At 44.4% G+C, this 22,500-nt stretch overlaps 1 protein-coding gene across 1 annotated transcript in view; it reads left to right on the forward strand.

Moving 5' to 3' along the window:
• znf318 (zinc finger protein 318) overlaps nt 1–22,500 on the forward strand; it is a 42,877-nt gene that overhangs the window by 10,745 nt on the left and 9,632 nt on the right. Inside the window, exons 8-14 of the mRNA XM_039784670.1 lie at nt 1,468–1,675; nt 2,323–2,426; nt 3,023–3,122; nt 4,608–4,942; nt 17,204–17,422; nt 18,510–18,603; nt 21,716–21,834. Coding sequence (XP_039640604.1) covers nt 1,468–1,675; nt 2,323–2,426; nt 3,023–3,122; nt 4,608–4,942; nt 17,204–17,422; nt 18,510–18,603; nt 21,716–21,834 — 1,179 coding nt within the window. The remainder of the gene's footprint in view (nt 1–1,467; nt 1,676–2,322; nt 2,427–3,022; nt 3,123–4,607; nt 4,943–17,203; nt 17,423–18,509; nt 18,604–21,715; nt 21,835–22,500) is intronic.

Here is a 22,500-nt window from a genome sequence, read left to right on the forward strand (position 1 = left end):
ACTGGGGACAAACTGGGAACAAACTGGAGACGAACTGGGGTCAAACTGGGAACGAACTGGAGACGAACTGGGTACGAACTGGGGTCAAACTGGGAACGAACTGGAGACGAACTGGGGACGAACTGGGGTCAAACTGGGAACAAACGGGTCACACTGGAGACAAACTGGGGTTGATCTAGGGTCGAACTGGAGACAAACTGGGGATAAACTGGGGTCGAACTGGAGACAAACTAGGGTCGAACTGGGAACAAACTAGGGTCGAACTGGGAACAAACTGGAGACGAACTGGGGACAAACTGGGGACAAACAGGGTTTTCTCTCGTATTTGACGGAGGGTTTAGGGGTTATTCCCCTCAAGAAAATGTTACGTTTTCCAGTAAAAAAAAGCTGCAATTTCACATCATTGTGGAGCATTATTATCTGCATATCTGTGTTTAAACAGTTGGACAAACTGGGAACGAGCTGGTTACAAGATTAGCAACATGTTTCAACTCGCTGTCAATCGGTTCAAATGGCACATTTTATATCTGCTCTAAACAGACTTTAATAGGGATAATCTTGAAGTTATTAATAAAGAGTAAGATCCTTTTAGTTTAACACAAAACAGCCCCGAAATCCCCATCACCAAACTCCTCCAGACGCCATGTAAATAATCAGGACTTTTATCATCGTAAAACACACTTCATTCAAAGTGGACAGAAACTAAATAAAACTATCAAAAGCCGTCTTGGTTCATCTTTCCACTGTTCCAACAATCACCACTCTGGTTTGGTTGAAATAAACTAAATAAATTCACCCATTTACATGTGGAGATATGCTGGCTCTATACACGCTAAAAGTCCTGATTATTTACATGGAGTCTGGTGGAGATATGCTGGCTCTATACACGCTAAAAGTCCTGATTATTTACATGGAGTCTGGTGGAAATATGCTGGCTCTATACACACTAAAAGTCCTGATTATTTACATGGAGTCTGGTGGAGATATGCTGGCTCTATACACACTAAAAGTCCTGATTATTTACATGGAGTCTGGTGGAGATATGCTGGCTCTATACACGCTAAAAGTCCTGATTATTTACATGGAGTCTGGTGGAGATATGCTGGCTCTATACACACTAAAAGTCCTGATTATTTACATGGAGTCTGGTGGAGATATGCTGGCTCTATACACGCTAAAAGTCCTGATTATTTACATGGAGTCTGGTGGAGATATGCTGGCTCTATACACACTAAAAGTCCTGATTATTTACATGGAGTCTGGTGGAGATATGCTGGCTCTATACACGCTAAAAGTCCTGATTATTTACATGGAGTCTGGTGTAGTTTGGTGATGGTGATTTCGGGGCTGTTTCATGTTAAACTAAAAGGATCTTACTCTTTAACTAAAAGGTCTATCTCTGTAGGGATCCATCCCATAATGTTGTCAGACTATTAGAATAGTTTTTTATGGTTTTCATTGTTTCAGGGTCACCCGGGCATTCTGGCGCCCAGTTTCCCCCCGCCGGGGTACGGGCAGTACGGGAACTACCTGCCCTACATGCACCAGCAGTGGCCGCCCATGTACCCGCCCCCCAGCATAGCCCTGCCCCCCCACAGCCCCGAGGAATTCCCCCCCGCTCTGCCCTACAAACACCCGTACAACAAGACGGCCAGCGCCGAGCCCAGCGCCAAAGGTCGGTCCATCACTGCACCAATATTCACCTTTAACACAAGATAACACAACTCAAACAGTTATATTCCTATAAAAGAAGATTGTTTGAGTTTAATTATATTGTGTGTGTGTGTGTGTGTGTGTGTGTGTGTGTGTGTGTGTGTGTGTGTGTGTGTGTGTGTGTGTGTGTGTGTTTGAGTTTAATTATCAGTTTTTTTGTCGCATTTTTTAAAAACATTTTCATGGCTTTGTGATGTCATGTTTATCCTGACACAGATTCCTCAGAAACGTGAACACACATCACACAACTTATTATTATTATTATTATTATTATTATTATTATTATTATTTTTATTATTTACTTTTTTTAATGAAGTCAGAAACTTTGTAAAAACTATTTCTGAAAGTCAGGAACTTTGTTTAAATTTTTTCTAGATTTGTAAGTTCTAATTTAATTTCTAAATGTTCTATTTTCTAAGTTTCTAAAAGATGCTGTTGGCTTGCTGAATGTCACACTAACTCCTTTTTTTCAATGTTTCTGAGACTTTCTGATGCTTTTGTTGTGAAGTTTAGTCTCTATTTTTCCGATGTTGGTGTAAGATAACGGAGCAGAGTTTCTCCACCATGCTGCTGGATATTTAAATCTGTTGTTGTTGTTGTTGTTGTCAGGTTTGGGGAAGACGTTTGCTCCGGATGGCGAGAAGGGGAAGACGAGCAGCGGCCATGACAGGAGAGTTTCTGAGGAGCAGAACAATGAGAGCCAGAAACAAAAGGTTTCCCATCATGCATCAGGTTCAGTCAGTGATTGGTAGCGGCTGGAAACAGGGAAGGTGAAGCTAACCGTGTGTGTGTGTGTGTGTGTCTCTCTCTCTCTCTGTGTGTGTTCTCTCTCTGTGTGTGTGTCTCTCTGTGTGTTCTCTTGTGTGTGTGTGTCTCTTGTGTGTGTGTGTGTGTCTCTGTGTGTGTGTGTGTTCTCTGTGTGTGTGTGTCTCTCTGTGTGTGTGTGTGTCTCTCTCTCTCTCTGTGTGTGTGTGTCTCTCTCTGTGTGTGTGTGTGTGTGTCTCTCTGTGTGTGTGTCTCTTTTGTGTGTGTGTGTGTGTCTCTGTGTGTGTGTGTGTGTGTGTGTGTGTCTCTCTCTCTCTGTGTGTGTGTGTGTGTGTGTCTCTCTCTCTCTCTGTGTGTGTGTGTCTCTCTCTGTGTGTGTGTGTCTCTGTGTGTGTGTGTGTGTGTCTCTCTCTCTCTGTGTGTGTGTGTCTCTCTCTCTGTGTGTGTGTGTGTGTCTCTCTCTCTCTCTCTCTCTCTCTCTCTGTGTGTGTGTCTGTCTATCTATCTGTGTGTGTGTGTGTGTGTGTGTCCGTGTTGCGTTCAGGTTCTGGAGGAGAGAGAGAAGCTGAGGCAGGAGAGAGACGTCCGCATGAAGAAGAAGGAATATCTGATGAAGGAGCTGGAGAGACTCCGCAAGCAGCAAGGTCAGTGCACGTGTGCCGTGCACGCACAGACGCCGTCACCGCCTAGCAACACGGTCTTTGTTTTTCTCACTTTTTTCTTTGCCGTTTTAGTCGCTATCTTCGACATTTTTAAAGGTCTTTTTTTTTTACATTTTTGTCGTTTTTTTATTTTTAACTTCTGAAGGTTGTTATAATCAGACTCAGTCCATGACCCAGAGGTCTGAGCATCACGGCCTCGTGTTAACGGTGGGGTCCAGTATTTGGTTGTCTTTCTGTAGACTGAGCGTGTAAGTGAAGCAGAGGTAGTCAGCCGTAAAAACCCAGAGACAGTATATATATAGACTGGACCAGCAGACCCTGTGTCTGTCTCTGAGACCAGTGAAGGATGTCAGAAGTCTCTTTCCCGGTGCTGGCTGAGCGTTACTGAGCAGCCTCCAGCTGAGCTTGAAGACGTAGATGTGACGTGAGCAACCTGTCTGAAAGTGTGAAGTCTTCTGGTAGCTGTGCCGAGAGAAATCTCAATCATTCCCAATCTTACAGAGACGGAGAGCGTAGGTATATGTAAGGAGATAACATAGGCACAGGCTAATTACTGATCACTAACATGCTAGTTAACATTAGTCATTACGATCAAGCAGTTAACATTAGTAAAACCTAAACAGATAATGGAAGTCCAAACTGCCTGTGAGCTTCTCCTGTACTATACGGTAATTCCTCTACTGTGTGACAGTAAGTCTCGTGGTTATGACCCAATCGTTAGCCTATTGTTATAAAAGCGTCTGCTACGGAGCCATAACGTGAGCTACAAGGTAATGGAGCCTTTTATACATTGTCGTGTTTCTTTAGAAATAAACAACGGACAAATAGAGTCTTTAAACTCTTCAGATGTAAAGTTATTCTCTGTCAAAGTGACGTCAGAATGAATGGGAGTCAATGGGATGCTAACGGGAGGTGATGCTAACGGGAGGTGATGCTAACGGGAGGTGATGTAACTTTATTAATACCCAAAGGTATATTTGGCTTACAGTGGGGGTTGGGTGGGTCAGCCTCCTTTTTATACACACATATAAACACAATCTGCAGCAGACTATACGACATAACGTAACAAAGGAGACATCATTGTTCATAAATATAATAAATCAATAGTTCCGCAGGCACAATATTATAATAATAATAAAAAATAAACAAAATGCAGCAGATCTGTATTGCTACTCCTTATTTAATAGACGTATAGCCGCTGGGACAAAGCTGTTTCTATATCGCTGAAACTATGGGCGGAGGTGATGGCTTGGTAGCATCAAAATGGCGCCGCAGCAGCTTCAGTTTGTGGAGGCTGGCTGACCCCCTGGGTGAAACCCAGCTGGTTGAGATGAGTTTAGTTTTTTTCATCGACATTGTGGTCGCACTTTTGTCACATTTTTGTTGACGTTTCTGCTGCTTATTTAGTCATTTAAGTTGTCTTTTTCTCCGTGGAGCGTAGGTAAAGGCGTGCGTGTTGTTTTGCAGGCGAGCTGCTGAGGAAGAAACGGCGAGAGAAGGACGGCCACAAAGACCCGCTGCTGGCGGAGATCGGCCGGCTGCAGGAGGACGTCATGGGGCAGATCTCCAGCCTGCGGCGGGAACACGAGGCGGCCGAGAAGAGCCGCAACGAGATCGAGAAGATCGCGCTCATCCTCGGCCTGCTCCCGTCCGACCGGCCGCGCAGGGCCGCCAAACCCTCCGAGGAACCGGAGGACGAGCTGGCGCCGCCAGAGAAGAAGAAACGCGAGGCGGTGGCGGTGGCCGCCACGGCGAGGAGTCCCGATGGACGCACGGCCGCCGCGGGCTGCTCCACTGTGAAGGTACAGACACCTGCCGAGCAGGTGACACAGGAAGTACTCAGTCATAGCTAGGGATCTTTACGTCACACTGTTGGATATTTCTCAGTTTAAAAGCTAAATATAACTCTCTTTAATCGCCTGTAATGAAGCTTATGGGAGTGTGCAGTCAGGTTATTTATGATCTAGTTATTTAGTTTTTAAGATTCCCTTCGTACGGTCTGACATGTAGAGATGCACCGATAGACCGGCCGTGAGGGGCGAGCAGCAGGTCAGTCTGACATATGGCGATTTCATGCCGGTCAACGCTACAATTAACTGACAACAGAAGTTATAGAGTTACAGTCCTCAAGGAGGCACGCACGCCACAGCTCGGTCGCCACAGCTCAGTCGCCACAGCTCGGTCGCCACAGCTCGGTCGCCACAGCTCGGTCTCTCTTTCCTTTCTCTCGACTTCTCGTGAAGCGTGTCGGCGCTATTCTCCCACATGTAGGGAACCTGGTGAGTTAACCTGCAACATGTCAGCTGTTTGGACATTCTTCAGCGTGTGAGCAGAAGATAAGTTTACAATATGCAACACCTGCAAGGAGACAGTAGGACATGGAGGGACCACACCAAGAACCTTAGTGGTCCCCTAATACTGTATCTGAAGTCTCTTTTATATAGACCTTAGTGGTCCCCTAATACTGTATCTGAAGTCTCTTTTATATAGACCTTAGTGGTCCCCTAATACTGTATCTGAAGTCTCTTTTATATAGACCTTAGTGGTCCCCTAATACTGTATCTGAAGTCTCTTTTATATAGACCTTAGTGGTCCCCTAATACTGTATCTGAAGTCTCTTTTATATAGACCTTAGTGGTCCCCTAATACTGTATCTGAAGTCTCTTTATATAGGCCTTAGTGGTCCCCTAATACTGTATCTGAAGTCTCTTTTATATAGGCCTTAGTGGTCCCCTAATACTGTATCTGAAGTCTCTTTTATATAGGCCTTAGTGGTCCCCTAATACTGTATCTGAAGTGTCTTTTATATAGACCTTAGTGGTCCCCTAATACTGCATCTGAAGTCTCTTTTATATAGACCTTAGTGGTCCCCTAATACTGTATCTGAAGTATCTTTTTATATAGGCCTTAGTGGTCCCTTAATACCCCTAAAATCTGAATCGGCCGGCCTAACTCAGAGAGAATCAGAAATCAGAATCTGGATTCCTAGAAAGTTGTAATCGGTGCATCTCTACTGACAGATGTTAAGTCGTACAGCGTGTGGATTAAAATAACTTTAATAACAGGTTTCCCTCAGATAAAGACTGAGGCGTTACAACCAGGGCCTCCAGTTAACCTTTGTGGCCTCCAGTTGAGTCAGACCTTGTAGACCAGACCGGTCTAAAGGTGATGTTTTCCAACGCACCTTCATCGAAGAGTTGTCGGATGTGTGAATGGTGTCTTGGTGAAGTGAAATGCACACGCTTCAGTCGTTGATGAACTTGTGAAGAAGACACAATTAAGTGTTAAAGTGATTCTTACAAAACCAGTGTCATTTAATGATGCTTAGAATATATATATTTAGATCTTTTTCTTTGGTGATTTTACCCACATTTGGTGCTAAAAAGGTGTTAACTTCAGTCCCTGGTTACTAAGAAATAATATAAATATTTTAAGATTCAATGTCTAAGTAAATATGAGGTTATTACATTATTATTATTATTATTATTATTATTATTATTATCAGTTATAAAGACTCTTAAGGCTCTGACACACCAACCAGATGGCCGACCGTCAGCAGTAGAGCCGGTGGGACTGATCAGTCTCCCCGAGTTGGTCCAAAAAGTTCCTCAGAACTCACCGAAGAGACGAGACCTGATATGAAAACCGGCAGCTGATTGGACGAACACGTCACATGGGGTCTGGCTTCTCGTCATGGCGGCTCATTCAGAATCCGATCTCATATTGTACTAAAATTCTTTCCCTTGAAAAAAAAAAAGGGTTTTTTTTTTTTTTTTTTTTTTTTTTTTTTTTTTTTTTTTTTTTTTTTTTTTTTTTTTTTTTTTTTTTTTTTTTTTTTTTTTTTTTTTTTTTTTTTTTTTTTTTTTTTTTTTTTTTTTTTTTTTTTTTTTTTCGTTTTTTTTTTTTTACCAACAAAATTTTTTAAAAGATTTTCATCAGATTTTGAGAGACTTTGGTCACGCTCATCCCGCTCCCCATTTCCCGGTTAGCTCTCCACCAATCAGATGGGTCATTTGAGTCCGACTGCCCGCCCTCCGATTCAACAAGTCAAATCGGCCCAAACGAAGGCCGACAGCACAGACCAAACCGAACGGACTCGAGTCACCCACCTCGCCAGACTGTCGGACGGCCGGTTATCGGCTCGGTGTGTCAGCGCCTTAAAAAGGAATTAAAACAGAAGGTTTATTTTGGTGGAAGAATGTGTAATAAGTCTCCTTTACCGCGGTTGTGATTACCGTCCCTTTTCATACGGTGAAACGGTCCATCGCTGCGGTTTATTCGCACGTTATTTACACACAACAACAACATGAAGGCTCGATACGAGCGAACGTATACTTCAGGGAGGATAGAAGCAGAGAAAAGGCTTATGAAGATATCTCGACTCTAAGGAACGCTAGTTAGGAATTAGAAAACCTCTTTGTCTTCCGGTCTTTTCACAATAAAAGCCTGTCAGAAAAGGAGGGAATCCTGCCCTGTGAGCTACTGAGAGGCTTTTATTGTGAAAACATCTGTGCAGGATGTGTTTGCTGTTTGTTCATCAAGCTACCGTTTTTTTTTTTTTTAATAAATCAATAAGAGAAGAAGCAGGCTTTATTTCAGACGTCTGTGCGTCAGAACTGAAAGAGCTGAGCTTACAGAGCAAGGATCAACGTTAAGGGTTTCCTGATGGCCCGGGGAAAGTAGCTCTAACAGCCCAGTAACCTGATTGGCTGTACCATATATGATGTCATGGCTCTCTTGGGGCGCGGAGAATGACTGTTGAATACGACCCTTTTTATGTTGGGTTTTTTCAGCGTTTTTGGACATTTTTGCAAATCTTTCTTTGAATACAGGCCAGTTAAAATAGATTTTGAGCGAGTGGAGTTTGTACTGTGAAAGTGAAAAGAACCCTGAGGGGGTCAACGTTTGGGTTTTTCTTTTTCTTTTCTACTCGCTTGATATTAATTTTTATACAAATAGGGTTTAATTATTGGTTATCAAATAACGACAAAGGTTAAGGTCATGGGTCTGTATCTTAATTTACAGAGTATGAACACATGCTAAATTCATACGGAGAGTGGAGGCTGGAAATTATTCAAATTTTGTTTACAGGCAAGTGTGAGAGATTATTTTTGGGGCTTTTTCACCTTTTAATGGACAGGACAGCTAGGTGATAGGGAGAGAGAGAGAGAGAGGGGGAAGACATGCAGGAAATCATCACAGGTCAGATTCAAACCCTGGACCTCTGTGTCAAGGCATAAGCCTCTCAGTACATGTGCGCCTGCTCTACCCACTGGGCCAACCCGGCCACAAGTGGGTTATTGCTATATATATTTAATTTGCCTTTCCCTGGGCCGTTGTCAGCTGTCACTAGATAAGTTTCCATCCACTTGTCAATCGAATTATCTGAAGTTCGGTAAAAAAACTCGTGAATAAAGCTGAGTGTGAAAGTGTGTTTCCATCCAACGGCTTTAAAGCCAATAAAAACCTGTTGGGTAATGACGTCACACATCGCTGTTTTGCGATTACATTGGTATATCGAATTGATTTGAGACATTTTTAAGGTGTTTCCGTTCATTTTCACACTGCGGAAGCGCAACAACATACCCAACATTAAAAAAAATTTTAAGAAACCCCAAGCAGACAGAAATTAGTTTATGAGAAAAACATAAGAAGCCCTGGTGTGGGCGATAGAGGGGGAGCCTCTGCGGCTGCTAATGAACGGGGTCCCTTCTTTTTTTTCCCCGGCAGAACAACTCATTTCATTTCTCTCCTACTTGCTAGTCACATTTTTTTCTTTTTTTTGGTTCTTTGCAATTGGCGGGCAATTTTATTTTAATTTTAAGGCAAGATGCCCAAACAAAGACCTTTTTATTAAAAAAGAAAAAACAAGCAAAAAAAGCCAATAAAAAAATTTAAAAAATTAAAAGAAAGACAAAAAAAACCGCAATTTTTTTTTTTTATTTTATTCTAAGTTAGCCCTTCTTTTTTCTCTTCACTCCCCAACACCAGTATATTTTTTTTTTTTTTCTCTCCTTTGTTTTTAATTCCCCCTTAATCTTTCGCACCTTTTTTGTTATTAAACTTAATAAATTTTTTTTTTGTAAACAAAGTGGGCTTTATTTCCTAAAGCCCTTTTAATCAACAATTAAGGAGCTAAAATTCCTTTTCAAACTATAGCTTTGGTACAGTTTTCACTTTTATTATGGGAGCGTTTTTATTCTTTGTGTTGTGGTGGGTCAAGGCAAGCAAATGGCCTACGTTACGGGTAGGGTAAACAATAAATAATATATAAGGATATGATAAAGCAGATAAAATATTTTGTTAGATCAAATAGAATGTCAAAAGGGGGGTTTGATCTTGATTTGGGTGTTGTAGGTGGTGGTGGAGCTTTGGGGTTGTTGGGGGGTGGTGCGTTTTGTAGACATATTTCTGGGGGGGTTCCCTCTTTTGTTTGCTTTTGGGCTTCACCTAGTGCGTTTGGCCCCAAGGGCTTATCCTACACGCGCCCTTCCCCTTACTTCTCTTGAACGTTTGTCTTTTTTTCCTCCCCTTTGTTTATTTTTTTTACTATTATTTTTATTTTATTTTGTAGTAATGCCTTTTTTTTTTTTAATTTAAATTTATGTTTTATTTTGTTTTTTCGTACTTTTGTTTTTTTTGTTGGGGGCCTTTCGTTTTTGTTTTTGGGGTTTTTTTGTTTTTTGGGGGGGTGGCTTCTTGAAATGACGGGAAACTTAAAGCGTTTTCCTGGTCTTTTTGAGATATTTGGTGTTTTTTGCACTTTTTTGTTTTTTCCCTTTTTCAACTATTTGACTCATAACAGAGAGAAAAATAAATATATTTTGGGGGATTAATTAATAAAAAGGCCCACAATAATGGGGTGGAAATAATTTAATGGATAATTATATATCTTTTAAAAAAATAAAAAATAGAAAGTAAGTTAAAATATTATTCCCCCCTTTCCCTACTTTTTGTTTGTTCCTTTTTGGTTTTTTTTGCTGTGGGTGTGGCTTGGGGGGGAGTGGGGATTATTTTTTGAATTTTAGGACGTCCCCTTTTCCCCCCTCTTTTGTCCATACCGCCGGGGGGGAGGGGTGGGGGGGTGGGGGATGTTAGATCAGCAGTTTTTTGTTCTTTGCTCTTTTTCTTTTTTTTTCCGGTTCTGGGTTTTGTTTTGGCCATTTTTACCTTGTCATTTTTTTTTTTTGTAACTTTTTTTTTGTGTTTTTTTTTTTTGTTTTTTTTGTTTTTTTTTTTTTGTAAGACACTTCTCCGATCCCAGTCTCGTGGCCTTTTGCAATCTCTTTCGGGTTTTTTTTAGTTTTTTTTTGTTTTTTTTTTCTTTTTTCTTCCTTTCATCTTTACCTATCTTTTTTTTTTTTTTTGTGTGAAAGCAAACCCAAACCCATAAGCTTCCACCCCCGCCTTTCACTGTTTTTTGGTGTGTTGGTGGTGTGTGGGGGGTGGTGTTTTTTGTTTTTTTAACCTTATTGTTTTGTTTTGTTGGGTTAAATTTTTGTTTTTTTTTTTTCTGAGCACCTACTTCCCTTTTTTATGTGTGTGTTGTGTGTGGTGGGTGGGGCTTTTCATGAAACTTTAATTTTTTTTATATATTAATAAATGTGTTTTTTCTTTTTTTCTCTTAAATACAAGATATGTGTTGTGTAGTAACTGATTGTTTTTCCTGGGCGGAAGTTTTCCACCTTCGCTTTTTGTTCTTTGCAGTTCATCCAGAGTGATCATGGGCCTCTTGGCTGCATCTCTGATCAGTCTTCTCATTGTATGAGCTGAAAGTTTAGAGGGACGGCCGGGTCTTCGTAGATTTGTAGTGGTCTGATACTCCTTCCATTTCAATATTATCGCGCACAGTGCTCCTTGGGATGTTTAAAGCGTGGGAAATCTTTTTGTATCCAAATCCGGCTTTAAACTTCTCCACAACAGTATCTCGGACCTGCCTGGTGTGTTCCTTGTTCTTCATGATGCTCTCTGCGCTTTACACGGACCTCTGAGACTATCACAGAGCAGGTGCATTTATACGGAGACTTGATTACACACAGCTGGATTCTATTTATCATCATTAGTCATTTAGGTCAACATTGGATCATTCAGAGATCCTCACTGAACTTCTGGAGAGAGTTTGCTGCACTGAAAGTAAAGGGGCTGAATAATTTTGCACGCCCACTTTTTCAGTTTTTATTTGTTAAAAAAGTTTGAAATAGCCAATGAATTTCGTTCCACTTCATAATTGGGACCCACTTGTTGTTGATTCTTCACAAAAAATTACAGTTTTATATCTTTATGTTTGAAGCCTGAAATGTGGCAAAAGGTCGAAACGTTCAAGGGGGCCGAATACTTTCGCAAGGCACTGTAATTCATTTATTCGGCAAATAACGTGTCTATCAGCGTTTATCTCATAAGCCGTATATACATATCGATCGAGAGAGAGTCTGATGAGACCGAACGTATTTACTTTGGGTCGATATTCATGAAATTCTATCGAATTTTACTGTTTCCATGACGGCATTTTTCATTCGATATCACTTAATTTGGATAGAAACGTGTGGATGGAAACGTAGCTAGTGTTGAACCTTGCAGAAATAAATAAACAAACGCGACTTCCGGATCGTCTCGATCATTTGTTTCCTAACATCTGGAGTCCGGAGCTCAGCCAAGGTAAGACTCTCTCACTCTTTAACATTTTGTGAAGTTTTTGGAGTTTAAAAAGACAGAACTCTACATTTACACCGCTACGTTTTGGTTCAAAAAGGAATATCTTCTGCTACGTTTCCCCCTCTCATTCCCCCTGCTCTGGTGTTCCCCCCTCTCATTCCCCCTGCTCTGGTGTCTCCCCCTCTCATTCCCCCTGCTCTGGTGTCCCCCCTCTCATTCCCCCTGCTCTGGTGTTTCCCCCATTCCCCCCCCCTGCTCCGGTGTTCCCCTTCCCCCCCTGCTCTGGTGTCTCCCCTCTATTCCCCCGGCCTCTGGTGTTTCCCCCCTCATTCCCCCTGCTCGGTGTCCCCCCCCCTCATTCCCCTCTCTGGGTGTCCCCATTCCCCCCCTGCTCTGGTGTTTCCCCTCTCATTCCCCCGCTCTGGTGTCTCTCCCCCCCCCATTCCCCCGCTCTGGTGTTCCCCTCTCCCTCTCATTCCCCCTGCTGTGTTTTTCCCCTCTCATTCCCCCTGCTCTGGTGTCCCCTATTCCCCTCTCTGTTCCTCATTCCCCCTGCTCTGGTGTCTCCCCTCTCATTCCCCTCCTGCTCTGGTGTTTCCCTATTCCCCTGCTGGTGTCCCCCCCTCTATTCCCCTGCTCTGGTGTTTCCCCCTCCCCTCTGGTGTTCCCCTCTCATTCCCCCGCTCTGGTGTCCTCCTCTCATTCCCCTCTTTCGTTGTCCCCTTCTCCTTCTCCCTGCTCGGTGTTTCCCCTCTCATTCCCCTGCTCTGGTGGTCCCTCTCCTTCCCCCTGCTCCTGGTGTTTCCCCTCTCATTCCCCCCTCTCTGGTGTCTCCCCCTCATTCCCCCCTGGTCTGTCCCCCCTCTCATTCCCCTGCTCTGGGTCCCCCCTCCTCCCCGCTTGCTCTGGTTGTTTCCCCTCTCTCCCTGCTCTGGTGTCTCCCCCTCTGGCAACACCGACGCCATCGTTTCTCCGTCCTGATTGGTTCTCATCGGTCAAGGCGTCTCGTTCTCTGAGACTTAAAGCTACTGACGTTACCATGGTAACTACCAGCAGTGGGAGGAGTCTCCACGCTGCATCCTGTTTATGTCCAGGATACCAGGATGTTGATGAGATATGAGGTTTTGGGCGTGTTAGTTTAAACGGAGATAAAAGCACTTGGTGCACCGAGATCACTTTAACTCAAACGCTTAAAAACCAAAACGTAGCGCTGGAGGTGGAGCCTTACAGCTGTTTTCGTGCTTCTTGTGTTAAAGCGCAGTCGCGACGCTGCGCAGACCCTCCACGCACAGTCGCCCAGGCCGCGCCCAGGAAGCAAAATCAGGAATCCTACTATGGCCACGCCAAGACCCGCCCTACGAAGCTGCTCCATTGGTCGGGGTTAGGCATTTGACCTCGAGTGGTTAAGGTTAGGATAGCCAATAGACCTTTTTCACGGCAGACATGTTGACATGTCATAGTAGGAAACACACAGGTGTGTTCAGACCATTACTGATGGCTGCATTCACTTAGGAGAGGCCCTGGTATTAAACCATTACTGATGGCTGCATTCCACTTAGGAGAGACCCTGGTATTAAACCATTACTGATGGCTGCATTCCACTTAGGAGAGGCCCTGGTATTAAACCATTACTGATGGCTGCATTCCACTTAGGAGAAGCCCCCGTATTAAACCATTACTGATGGCTGCATTCCTTAGGAGAGCCCTGGTATTAAACCATTACTGATGGCTGCATTCCACTTAGGAGAGACCCTGGTATTAAACCATTACTGATGGCTGCATTCCACTTAGGAGGCCTGGTATTAAACCATTACTGATGGCTGCATTCCACTTAGGAGGACCCCTGTGTTAAACCATTACTGATGGCGCACTTCCACTTAGAGAGACCCTTATTAAACCATTACTGATGGCTGCATTCCACTTAGGAGACCCTGGTATTAAACCATTACTGATGGCTGCATTCCACTTAGGAGAGTCCTGGTATTAAACCATTACTGATGGCTGCATTCCACTTAGGAGAGTCCTGGTATTAAACCATTACTGATGGCTGCATTCCCTTAGGAGAGCCCTGGTATTAAACCATTACTGATGGCTGCATTCCACTTAGGGAGGTCCTGGTATTAAACCATTACTGATGGCTGCATTCCACTTAGGAGGTCCTGGTATTAAACCATTACTGATGGCTGCATTCCACTAAGGAGAGACCCTGGTATTAAACCATTACTGATGGCTGCATTCCACTAAGGAGAGACCCTGGTATTAAACCATTACTGATGGCTGCATTCCACTAGGGGAGACCCTGGTATTAAAACCATTACTGATGGCTGCATTCCACTAAGGAGAGACCGGTATTAAACCATTACTGATGGCTGCATTCCAGTTAGGAGAGACCCTGGTATTAAACCATTACTGATGGCTGCATTCCACTTAGGAGAGGTCCTGGTATTAAACCATTACTGATGGCTGCATTCCACTTAGGAGAGACCCTGGTATTAAACCATTACTGATGGCTGCATTCCACTAAGGAGAGACCCTGGTATTAAACCATTACTGATGGCTGCATTCCACTTAGGAGAGGCCCGGTATTAAACCATTACTGATGGCTGCATTCCACTAAGGAGAGACCCTGGTATTAAACCATTACTGATGGCTGCATTCCACTTAGGAGAGCCCTGGTATTAAACCATTACTGATGGCTGCATTCCACTAAGGAGAGACCCTGGTATTAAACCATTACTGATGGCTGCATTCCACTTAGGAGAGACCCTGGTATTAAACCATTACTGATGGCTGCATTCCACTTAGGAGAGGTCCTGGTATTAAACCATTACTGATGGCTGCATTCCACTTAGGAGAGGCCCTGGTATTAAACCATTACTGATGGCTGCATTCCACTTAGGAGAGGTCCCGGTATTAAACCATTACTGATGGCTGCATTCCACTAAGGAGAGGTCCTGGTATTAAACCATTACTGATGGCTGCATTCCACTTAGGAGAGACCCTCGGTATTAAACCATTACTGATGGCTGCATTCCACTTAGGAGAGACCCTGGTATTAAACCATTACTGATGGCTGCATTCCACTTAGGAGAGACCCTGGTATTAAACCATTACTGATGGCTGCATTCCACTTAGGAGGCCCTGGTATTAAACCATTACTGATGGCTGCATTCCACTTAGGAGAGACCCCTGGTATTAAACCATTACTGATGGCTGCATTCCACTAAGGAGAGACCCTGTATTAAACCATTACTGATGGCTGCATTCCACTTAGGAGAGGTCCTGGTATTAAACCATTACTGATGGCTGCATTCCACTTAGGAGAGACCCTGGTATTAAACCATTACTGATGGCTGCATTCCACTTAGGAGGCCTGGTATTAAACCATTACTGATGGCTGCATTCCACTTAGGAGAGACCCTGTGTATTAAACCATTACTGATGGCTGCATTCCACTTAGGAGAGACCCTGGTATTAAACCATTACTGATGGCTGCATTCCACTTAGGAGAGACCCTGGTATTAAACCATTACTGATGGCTGCATTCCACTTAGGAGAGGTCCTGGTATTAAACCATTACTGATGGCTGCATTCCGCTTAGGAGGTCCTGGTATTAAACCATTACTGATGGCTGCATTCCACTTAGGAGACGCCCTGGTATTAAACCATTACTAATGGCTGCATTCCACTTAGGAGAGGTCCTGGTATTAAACCATTACTGATGGCTGCATTCCACTTAGGAGAGGTCCTGGTATTAAACCATTACTGATGGCTGCATTCCACTTAGGAGAGACCCTGGTATTAAACCATTACTGATGGCTGCATTCCACTTAGGAGAGGTCCTGGTATTAAACCATTACTGATGGCTGCATTCCACTTAGGAGAGACCCTGGTATTAAACCATTACTGATGGCTGCATTCCACTTAAGGAGGTCCTGGTATTAAACCATTACTGATGGCTGCATTCCACTTAGGAGGGACCCTGGTATTAAACCATTACTAATGGCTGCATTCCACTTAGGAGAGTCCTGGTATTAAACCATTACTGATGGCTGCATTCCACTTAGGAGAAACCCTGGTATTAAACCATTACTGATGGCTGCATTCCACTTAGGAGAGGTCCTGGTATTAAACCATTACTGATGGCTACATTCCACTTAGGAGAGACCCTGGTATTAAACCATTACTGATGGCTGCATTCCACTTAGGAGAGACCCTGGTATTAAACCATTACTGATGGCTACATTCCACTTAGGAGAGACCCTGGTATTAAACCATTACTGATGGCTGCATTCCACTTAGGAGAGACCCTGGTATTAAACCATTACTGATGGCTGCATTCCACTTAGGAGAGGTCCTTGTACTAAACCATTACTGATGGCTGCATTCCACTTAGGAGAGGTCCCGTATTAAACCATTACTGATGGCTGCATTCCACTTAGGAGAGGTCCTGGTATTAAACCATTACTGATGGCTGCATTCCACTTAGGAGAGGCCCTGGTATTAAACCATTACTGATGGCGCATTCCACTTAGGAGAGGTCCTGGTATTAAACCATTACTGATGGCTGCATTCCACTTAGGAGAGACCCTGGTATTAAACCATTACTGATGGCTGCATTCCACTTAGGAGAGACCCTGGTATTAAACCATTACTGATGGCTGCATTCCACTTAGGAGAGACCCTGGTATTAAACCATTACTGATGGCTGCATTCCACTAAGGAGAGGCCCTGGTATTAAACCATTACTGATGGCTGCATTCCACTTAGGAGAGGTCCTGGTATTAAACCATTACTGATGGCTGCATTCCACTTAGGAGAGACCCTGGTATTAAACCATTACTGATGGCTGCATTCCACTTAGGAGAGGTCCTGGTATTAAACCATTACTGATGGCTGCATTCCACTTAGGAGACCCTGGTATTAAACCATTACTAATGGCTGCATTCCACTTAGGAGAGGTCCTGGTATTAAACCATTACTGATGGCTGCATTCCACTTAGGAGAGACCCTGATATTAAACCATTACTGATGGCTGCATTCCACTTAGGAGAGGTCCTGGTATTGGTCATGCTGACTCACTGAGATATCTCACTGGGACACTTGATGGAACTGAGCCATTGTTAAGCTGATCAGGGTCAGCTGTTGCTCTTCCTGCTATGACGAGTCAACATGGCTGCTGTGATAAAGGTCCGTTGGTCAGAGGATAGGACCTGTACAAATCAGGTTACGTTGCCTTGCATAAGCATGGACGCCTGGCCAATAGTAGCTGTTGCAGGGCGGGTCTTGGCGTGGCCATAGTGGGTAAAAAAATATCGCGTCCAGGAAGCACGCATCAGCTTCTAGTCTGAGTGAACCCAGACTGTGTGCCGCCACGTTGACTCTCACCTCCATCTTTTGCTTCTTAACAGGCATCATCATCGTCATCGTCTTCGTCTTTGGTGGCAGCGGCGCTGTCTTCGGCGAGAGCGTGCCCGGACAAACCGCCCGCCGACACCCCCGCTCATGCTCCGCCCCCGGAGCCGTTTGAATACTATGACGCTGGAAATCACTGGTGCAAAAGCTGTAACGTCACCTCTGGTTCCATGTTTGATTTTTTCACGCACTTGCACAGCAAAACGCACCGAAAGGTTAGTTTAGGTTTTTATATTTTATATATTTATATTTTATATATCTGTCCACATACACTCCTGTTGAAAAGCCACGAATCAGCTGTTGATCTGATGATCTTTCCTTCCTTAGTAAGTATTCAGAGATCAGAATCAGAGATTTATCAGCAGCTCAGCAGCACTTAGGAGGAACTTCCCACACATAGAAACATGTTTAAATAATGATATGGAATAAACAAACAGTAAATACAGAATACTCTGTGTGTGTTTGTGTGTGTGTCTCTGTATGTGTGTGTTTGTGTGTGTGTGTGGTGTGTCTCTGTGTGTTTGTGTCTCTGTGTGTCTCTGTGTGTGTGTGTGTGTGTGTGTGCGTACCTGTCTCTGTGTGTGTGTGTGTGTGTGTGTGTCTCTCTGTGTGTTTGTGTCTCTGTGTGTGTTTGTGTGTCTCTCTGTGTGTCTCTGTGTGTGTGTGTGTGTGTGTGTGTCTCTCTGTGTGTGTGTGTGTGTCTGTGTGTGTGTGTGTGTGTGTGTGTGTGTGTGTGGTGTGTGTGTGTGTGTCTCTCTTGTGTGTGTGTGTGTGTGTGTGTGTCTCTCTCTGTGTGTGTGTGTGTGTGTGTGTGTGTGTGTGTGTCTCTGTGTGTGTGTGTGTGTGTGTCTCTGTGTGTGTGTGTGTGTGTCTCTCTCTCTGTGTGTGTGTGTGTGTGTCTCTCTGTGTGTGTGTGTGTCTCTCTGTGTGTGTGTGTGTGTGTCTCTCTGTGTGTGTGTGTGTCTCTGTGTGTGTGTGTGTGTCTCTGTGTGTGTGTCTCTCTGTGTGTGTGTGTGTGTGTGTGTGTGTGTGTGTGTGTGTGTGTCTCTCTGTGTGTGTGTGTGTGTGTGTGTGTGTGTGTGTGTGTGTGTGTGTGTGTGTGTGTGTAAAGAGGATTTTCTACAAGCTAACAGCATCACCGAGACACATTCAGACATAGATCAGTTTTTCTGCTCCAGATCTCGGTGGCAGCAGGTTTCTGACTCTTCAGCAGGAGTGTCCGTTGGCTGTGCAGAACGATATCTTAGTGTTGGTTTGATATCCACACCTGGACAGCCCTTTACGTGTTGCCTCTCCTCCCAGACTCTGGACCCGTACGACCGGCCCTGGGCTTCCTGTCTGTCTAAAGCCGGCAAGAGCCTTCTGTCGGAGGAGAAGCTGACCAAACCGGCCAAAGGTACTCGCACATTTCCCCCAAAAACAGCCGTCAGATCAGAGGTGGAAAGTCCCAAACTACAGTCACTCTCGTTACTGTCATCCAGTCCCTTTTGTTTGTGTGCTTTTACTGTTTAAAACCGTAAAAAACAGTAATTTCACTTCAACTTAAAGGAGAACTCCGGCTAATTTTTACGTTAAACTTGATCGCTGTAAATATGCGAGTACTCTCGATAGAAGAAAAAAGCCAAATCGTTGCTGCTGCGTGTAGAGCTCCCAGTTAGCTGAAACCACAGTTTTGGGGGCATGATCTAGAGCAGTGGGTCTCAAACTTTTTTCATTAATGTTCCTCTTTTGAACGGTTTCTTTAAGCCATGTACCTCCTGACCAGCGCTGATCATTTTTGGTAGAAAAATAAGTCTCTATAAAGAGGAACAGTACAGCGCTGTCAGCGATGGATTTACTAAACAACAGCCAAAAACTGATGATTAGAAAGAAGGAAGGAAGGCAAGAATAGATCAAAATAGTATCACAAACTTCAAAAACAGTGACATAAGAAGAAAGAAGCGAGAAACTTGTAAAAAGTAGGAGGACAGTAGAAGGAAGGATAGATCAGGTCCAAAGAAGGAGACACACATGTCACATTTTTGGTAGGAAAAATAAATTCTACATAAAGAGGGACAATGTTCTGGACAACAGCCTTGTTACATATCTCACATACCCCCTGCAGTCCTCCAGAGTACCCCTAGGGGGACACGTACCCCCTGCAGTCCTCCAGAGGACCCATAGGGGGACATGTACCCCCTGCAGTCCTCCAGAGTACCCCTAGGGGGACACGTACCCCCTGCAGTCCTCCAGAGTACCCCTAGGGGGACACGTACCCCCTGCAGTCCTCCAGAGGACCCCTAGGGGGACACGTACCCCCTGCAGTCCTCCAGAGGACCCCTAGGGGGACACGTACCCCCATTTGATAAACACTGCTCTAAAGAGTGCCTTTTGTGCCTCTTAACAGACACAAAATGCAATTAAAATGTCTGTGCAACATGAACAGGGCCCTTACGTGGCAACAAGACTCAGACATTGTTTAAATTCGGTGCTAGCTGCCGTCAGGGATGAGTGTGTTCAGCCAGGCTTCGGTGATAATCATCACGTAGCAGTTCCGTAGCAGTACTTGTACTTAAGTACAAGTTCATCAACATAAAAGTACTTTTATGTTGATGAACAATATGGTTGAAGTCTTTCCACCTCTGATCCCGACACTGCTGCTTCTTTTTGTCCCGATGCTGCCGGTGTTGGAGCCGCTGAATGTTGTTAGCCAATCTTCTGCTTCCAGGTGGATCTCTGCTGCACTTTCTCTGTCTCTTAAAGAAAACAGAGTGCTAACGAAGTCACAGAGTGCTAACGAAGTCACAGAGTGCTAACGAAAAGACAAAGACTCTCGGGGAAACCACAGAAGAGACTCCTGTCCACGTCTCTGATGTCAATTCATATGTTTCTCATGTCTCATCCTCAAAATGTAACGTCCTGCGGTAACCTTTGGACAGGTGCTTTAACTTCTCATTACAGGTGTGTTATTACAACAGATCCTGTCCTGATTTTACTACACTCCCTGAAGTAAGTCCCGCTCCTTCCTGTGTCCACCACGGGACTTTATTTCAGTAAAAATGTAGTGAATTTGGTAGTGAACGGGGAGAGACAGGTAATGTTTAGGTTCTGTTTGATCCTGTTCTCGTCTCTCTCTCTCTGTATACATCACCTCGCTCGCTAGAAAGAAAAACACTGTGGGCCCCATCCTGCACCCAGCGCAGCACAAAGCCCAACGCAAGTGTCTTTGCTAGTTTAAGACCTTCCAGCGCCTACGTTGTTTAAACAGCAAATGTACCTGCACCCATCTGTGGCCCCATGGGCGTGCTGGTCTTACAGGGAGGTGTGTTCAGGTGCATTCTGCTGGTCTTACAGGGAGGTGTGTTCAGGTGCATTCTGGGCGTGCTGGTCTTACAGGGAGGTGTGTTCAGGTGCATTCTGGGCGTGCTGGTCTTACAGGGAGGTGTGTTCAGGTGCATTCTGGGCGTGCTGGTCTTACAGGGAGGTGTGTTCAGGTGCATTCTGGGCGTGCTGGTCTTACAGGGAGGTGTGTTCAGGTGCATGCTTGTTACACACACAGCAACACACACACACACACACACACACACAGCAGCACACACACACACATACAATTATGTTGGTGCAAATCTTCCATCATAACAGCAATGCTCCAAGGTCCAAACGCGCCTGGCTTTTAAAGGGAATGGGAGATGATCTCTGATTGGTTGATTGCATGTTACGCCCAAAACATACCTCTGATTAATGAAGACACTAAGAACAACCCTTTAGAACCAGGCGCCCGGCACACAGACACTTTTATCAGCCGTCAAACCAGCAGAAGTGGATTTGGAGACACCCTAAACACACCTGCTCCAGGCGCTGCACACCGTGCACTCAGATTGTTAAAATAGGTCGAGAGAGAGAGAGAGAGAGACTCTTTTAGTGTCAATACTAAAGTAAAAATAAACTGACAGTATTTTTGCTGTGCTGTCTGTCTGTTTGGTACCAGGATGTAACATTACTCACACCTTCTCTCTCTCCCCGGCTGATGAAATCAGCTAAGATACCGTTACGTGTGTTTGGGACCCGAGCTAAGCTGGCGAGCGAGGTCATGTGTATCGTGTGAGACGAGAGATGTAGTTCAATGAGCAGTATCCCGCAAAACTAAGCAGTACTACGACAAACTGAGACTTTCTTCACTCGCTAAATGATCTTTTAAACTGACAGACTGTGTAATTCATGGCTCAATTCAAGAACATTGTCAGTCTCTCCCCGTTCACTACTCGACACGTTTTTACTGAAATAAAGTCCCACGGTGGAAACAGGAAGTGGCGGGACTCAACCCTTCTCCGTGGGTTACTGCTCTGAACTCAGATCTATACATCATGTTTTATACTTCATGTTTTCTGATCCCATGTCCCTCTGACCCTCTCCTGTCCTGACAGGTTCTGCACAATCGGAGATGTCCGCCAGGTAAACATGATTGGCCGTTAGCTTTACCTCGTCCCGTGTGTTTTAAAACGTGTCGCGTGTGTTTTTTGGTTCTGCAGGTTCGGAGTTCTTGCTGCCCGTCAGAGGATTCTTCTGCCTGCTCTGCAAACAGTTTTACGGAGACGCCATCTGTGCAGAAGAGCACGTCACAACGCACGCTCACAACGAGAAGTACAAGGTACTCTATCATGTCTGCGGGACAAACATGTTGTCCCCATATGGGAAATCAAATACCTACCAAACGAACAGATATTCAAATAGTAGAATATTCTGATCCAGCCCTGATAGAGCCCTATATCCTGCAGCCAGGAACTCCCACATGACTCGAAAACAGCATTATCCAAAGTAGAAGGGAAATGTTTCCCCTGTTTCCAGGTTTGAGAGAGAGAGAGAGAGAGAGAGAGGGAGGGAGAGAGAGAGAGAGAGGAGAGAGAGGGAGAGGGAGAGGGAGAGGGAGAGAGAGGGAGAGGGAGAGGGATGGATGTAGTTAGTTAGTTAGTTAGTTGAAGAGAGAGTGATGGATGAATGAATGAATGGATGGAGACAGAGATAGGTAGAGAGAGAGGTAGGTAGATGGATGGATAGATAGACAGAGGTAGTTAGTTGAAGAGAGAGATGAATGGATGGAGAGAGAGAGAGATGTAGGTACTTAGTTAGTTAGTTGGAGGGAGATGGATGGATGGATGGATGGAGACAGGTAGGGAGAGAGAGAGATGAATGGATGGAGACAGAGGTAGGTAGAGAGAGAGAGAGAGAGAGACAGAGGTAGGTACGTAGTTAGTTAGTTGGAGGGAGATGGATGGATGGATGGAGACAGGTAGGGAGAGAGAGAGAGAGATGGATG

This window comes from Perca fluviatilis, chromosome 19 (genome assembly GCF_010015445.1).
Source record: "Perca fluviatilis chromosome 19, GENO_Pfluv_1.0, whole genome shotgun sequence".
Taxonomy (NCBI): Eukaryota; Metazoa; Chordata; class Actinopteri; order Perciformes; family Percidae; genus Perca; species Perca fluviatilis.